Source organism: Phragmites australis, chromosome 9 (genome assembly GCF_958298935.1).
Source record: "Phragmites australis chromosome 9, lpPhrAust1.1, whole genome shotgun sequence".
Taxonomy (NCBI): Eukaryota; Viridiplantae; Streptophyta; class Magnoliopsida; order Poales; family Poaceae; genus Phragmites; species Phragmites australis.
The window spans coordinates 3,071,966-3,076,780 of record NC_084929.1 but is presented as its reverse complement, the minus strand read 5'-3'; the positions used below and the strand labels follow the sequence as shown (position 1 = coordinate 3,076,780).

At 39.5% G+C, this 4,815-nt stretch overlaps 1 protein-coding gene across 1 annotated transcript; it reads right to left on the bottom strand.

The window, feature by feature from the left end:
• Positions 1–753: 753 nt before the first annotated feature.
• LOC133928406 (RNA-binding protein Y14A-like) lies at positions 754–4,273 on the bottom strand. The gene is made up of 4 exons (XM_062374727.1): positions 3,901–4,273; positions 2,523–2,659; positions 2,089–2,234; positions 754–1,065 (listed from the first exon to the last, which is right to left on the bottom strand). The coding sequence occupies exons 1-4, from the start codon at positions 4,184–4,186 to the stop codon at positions 1,017–1,019; spliced, it is 618 nt and encodes a 205-aa protein (XP_062230711.1). The 5' UTR covers positions 4,187–4,273; the 3' UTR covers positions 754–1,016.
• Between the last annotated feature and the right edge of the window lie 542 nt (positions 4,274–4,815).

The following is a 4,815-nucleotide window of genomic DNA, read 5'->3' as shown; positions in this document are numbered from 1 at the left end:
TGGGATTTGCCATAATGTCTTGGAGAAATTGCTCCAATTCGTTTCAGGGCCTAACAGGATTTTAGCATATCTTAGACCAATAATTCAATTCCGTTGAAACTTTTTCAGAGACTTAACTGTTGTGTTAAAAGTGTGTTGTTTTGAATTGTTCCTGGGAAATTGTTTGTAGTTGCAGCCTTGCAGGTAACGTTGAACATCCTGCTTATGACTATAGTGCTAAGCTATGACTGGTTGAAGAACTCGTAGAAAATTGCATTGTGCATTGTAATTAGCCGTGTCCCAATGCAACTCATTACTCGTCTCATGCGTCTGTGTAGGCACCTGAGAGAATAAGGAATTTTGGGACTGCACATAACTCCGTTCACATGGACGTTTGAAACACAGCTTTTTTTTTACCAAGTTTGAAACACAGCTTTGCACACAGGGAAATGCAGAACTTACCTGCATACGTCGACGTAATCGACAGATTCATTTACACTTCTGCTAGTCAAAAGCCTGCCGGACCTGATTCCAATACAATTAATTCATTTGTTGTAAATGGTGGCGTAGGCAAAATGGCACGAACGTATTACAACAGCATCTTGCTCACAAGTAGTATATGCCAAGGAGCAACACGATTAGCAACTTAATGGCCCAGAAACATTTTAACCCAAATATTCAAATCAACCCCCTTTTTTTCTTTGAGCTCGCCAGTCGATTAACTTCCTTAAAAAGGGGCAAAAAAGTATTCACAAAAGGGAAATAAGGTGCACATAAACATCCAATTCCAACATATCGCTTGTCAAAGATCTAAAAGATTAGAGGTTACAATTGTCTCAAACTGGCATGCCAAACATAACATAAATGCAGCAACTCCATCAACCAAAAGCAAGAAGTTAAAGCCCCATACAACTGCCATGGTCACGAAATGAAAAAAGTAGCCAAGCTAACAACAATCGTCAAGCTCCGGTACTAAACCAAGCAAACAACTGGAATCCCCACACTTCTCACACTCCATCCTAGGTGCTGGGGAAACATCAGTATCTTCTCCTGGCTGGGCTCCTGGAGCGACGAGCTCTAGGTGATCTGACAAGAACACAAAGAACCAAATAAAATCAGTAGTATTTCATTTAGGTATGGTTTTGATTACAGATTCGGTTAGTGGACTGAGTAAAGTAATAGTGGAAATATAACAGATTCACAATGAAGCCCTTGCATGTTAAATCAGAAGGAACTAGAGCCATATTAAACAATAATAGTGTAGCTTGAAATTATAAACCAAAAATTAACAGACAAACCAAGTAATTTGACTTTTCTAGAAGTGATGCTAGGCCTTAGTAAGAAAAACTTAAAGCAAACAAAGGTATCAGGAAAAAACATATATAGATGGCTCAAACTAATCTACTGGCCAGCGAACATGTAGCATACATATACATTGTCTCAGGAAAACATATACAGATGACTCAAAGAAATCTACTCGCCGGCAACCACATAGCATACATAACCTGGCACCTCTAAGAGTGAAGCAGGTGGCTATTTTACCAGCTTCCCAAACACTGGTGGCACAATACCTTTTTATACTGTATGGCCAAAAACGATTTCGTCAAGGGTGACAAGACAGAAATAAAAGGTCCGTAACCTTTCAGCCAATCACTAACCAAGTACAAGCAAGGTTCAGCTCAGTCAGTTAGGTTCCTAATTTCCAAATGTATAGTTCCAGTAATACACTTACATACAAGTTTCCTCTCAGTGTTGAGCAGCTCAAAATATCTAAAGCTGGTGTAAATGTAATTATTTTTAAATATATATATATATATATATATATATGTACATACTTCACTCTCGTCAAACTGGTTTGTCTGCTATACTAGTCGCCAAGTGACAACTGGTTCGGCTCTGACTATTTCAGAAACCATCTTCAATCCTTCGATCAGGATCTATTGACCAAACCTTTCCTCGGATATTCTCAACAACCCACCAACAGACGTGTACCATCCATATATCAGGGTCTAGCAAAAATAGCACAAAGAAACCAAAAAAAAATCCTAAGTAACAATCCCTGCCCCTGTTTTCTTTCTTCCAAAATTTTAGAGAGAGAGAAGATAATACCTTTTCCGAGTATTTCTGCGCTTGGCAGGGCCATTACTAAATGCCCAATCAACACTTATTATTTGACTAACAAGCTCACTTCCATCCAGTGTTTTTATTGCAGCCTGAGCTTCTTCAAAGTTCTCGTATTCGATCAATGCGTACCCCTGTACAGAGAAAGTGGTAAAAGTAAAATCAACGAGATATCAGGAAGTGCTTATGAGGTGCAGAAAAAAAGGTCCTGCTATTTTAGCAACAGATACCACATTTGAAGGCACTCATTTGCAAGATCAGATATAAAGGTGTTTCAGCCCTAAGTTATTCGCTAATCACTATTAAGGAATGCTTTCAGGGATTTTATGGTAATAGTCACTAAGTCCTAAAATGAAATGAAATTTTATGGGGCAGGCAGCAACAGAGCAGGCTTAAAAATATTGCTTAACAGAAAAACAAACCTTGACAAATCCAGTACGACGGTCTAAATTCAAATGCAGGTTTTTGACTTGCCCAAATTCCCGGAAAGCATTGTGAAGGTCATCTTCTTGTGCTTCTTCATGAACTCCAGTGACCAGTACAATCCATCCTTCAATTGCTGTAACAAAATACCGAAGTATACATTAACTGAAACTCTAAAAGTGAAGCCAATTACCATCACACAGTGGGAACTTCTTCGAAAGAAGGAAAAGAACAATGAAGAAAAATTCCACTTTCATAATTGCAATTTTACCGACTTCATTAGATTGATTCTCTTAAAAAACTTTGAATAAAAAACTTGATCTATTTATTTTATTTTGCATAGAACACAAGCAAAGTATGTTATAAAGGAACCTGCAACCAATCACGAATCAACTGGACAGAATTTTTTGAAAAGAAATTATTAGACTTTGTAATGTAGGTAAATATATACACACAAAATTATAAGATGAACTATACAGTTTCGACATGTCAGTTATCGAGGAAAAAAACTTTAAAGTACAGAGAGGTATGCGGTACCAATTGAAAGGAAACAAGGGAAATAACAAAAGAAAAGGCTAATGACCTCAGTTATTGTTCAACCAAAGTTCACAATAACATTTGGAATCAAATAACTGATGTATTACAGTACTCAAATCGACATTAACTCTCTTCATAGCTACAAGTATAGATATTTTTAATTTATACCCCAAAAAAGTGTGGTGGCTCTTGGCATCTCGGCCACCAGACAATCAGTAACAACTAACAACAGTAATGAGAAGAAGAAAAACAAGTAGCCAAAGGCTATATGAACCCTGGTAAAATAAATTGCAGCAACAATACCATCCCAAAGCACCACCTTAATATCCACATTTCTCACCAAGAAGCAATCTTTTGTACAAGGAAACAAACTAGCTACTTGCAAAAAGGATTGGTAATTCGGCCATAGAACTAACCGATCAAGACGAGACTTAAGTGCTCTTTGACCCCCAGATCCGCTCATCACACAGCAAAAGAAATAGATCAAGGTGGAAAACATACTAAGAACATATTTGGTAGAGCTCTAGATCCACGAATTTAAAGCTAGGGATTTCTAGCTCCAGAAATTCGTAGAGCTGGAGCTGTGAGTACACCGATGGTGTTTAAATAAACTATTTTGTTTCTATTTTAGTTTAAAATATATACTTAAACCATCTTATCTTAGTCTACAGACTTAAAATCTACGTGGAGGAGCTGGAGCCCTACCAAACATGGCTTAACTTACGAGGCTCCTATACCAATGTTCAGATCAAACAATCCTACTTACCTAAGTACATTGCCAAACAAAATTATCATTAGAAGCAAAACTTGATAAGAGGGATTAGAGAGGGAGGGACGTACAGCGGACGGGGCCGGGGCCGCCATCGGAGCCGAGGGAGTCGAAGTCAGCGCGGCCCCCCGCCGCAAACCGTGTGTCGTGGGGGGCGGAGGAGGAGTTGGGGTCCTCGCGGAAGCCGCGGCCCTTGGTCTTACGCGGCGCGTCGTCGCCGCCGCCGCCGCCTGCGATGGTGGATCTTAAGCGGGGGGCCGGGGCCAGCGAGGGCTCCGCGACTTCCTCATCCATGAGGTCGTCGTCATCGGAGTCGAAGTCCACCACCTCCACATCGGCGTTCGTCACCGCCGCCATCGAGATTGGGTTGGATCGGGTTCGGGAGGAGACCTAACGGGGTTCGGGGGGTTTGGGAGTCGGTCGGGCTATGAGTTTCCAAATACACCTTGAGATATTCCTTTATACTGCTAAACACCTCCGACATGCATGGAGTAAAGTAGTGGAGGGATCCTGCGTTATAATAAAAATAAAAAATATATAAGATAATATTAAGGATACGTAAAAGTTATTATTTACATCAATAGAGGTGATCATATGTTTATCTTTTATCCCTAAGTATAGCTGAGCAATATACTTACTAACTATCCAATTAAACCATAATGTATTTAGAATTCATATCTATAGCGAACAACAACCCTTATAAAAATAAGACACAACAATCCAATAGAGAAAATTCATCTCATTCCCCTCCCTATAAAAAGGCCGTATATTTGGTAATGACATTCCAATCCTCCACTAAAAACACCTAACCCTTAAAAAAAAGAAAAATGAGCGAACTTTTTAGCTAAATTTGAATTTTCGACTGACCCTCCAACGAACTCCCAAGAACACCATGCTTTCACCATGCCAAGATGAACCTACTCCAGATCTACCACAATCTAACGACACCAACACCATCATTCAAACAAGCACGCAAATGAGGATCA

Coding starts and splice junctions, on each gene's coding strand:
- LOC133928406 (XM_062374727.1), bottom strand. CDS start 4,186: ATGGCGGCGGTGACGAACGCCGATGTGGAGGTGGTGGACTTCGACTCC. Junction 2,660..3,900: donor CGGCCCCGGCCCCGTCCGCT/GTACGTCCCTCC, acceptor ATTTTGTTACAG/CAATTGAAGGATGGATTGTA. Junction 2,235..2,522: donor GTCGTACTGGATTTGTCAAG/GTTTGTTTTTCT, acceptor TTCTCTGTACAG/GGGTACGCATTGATCGAATA.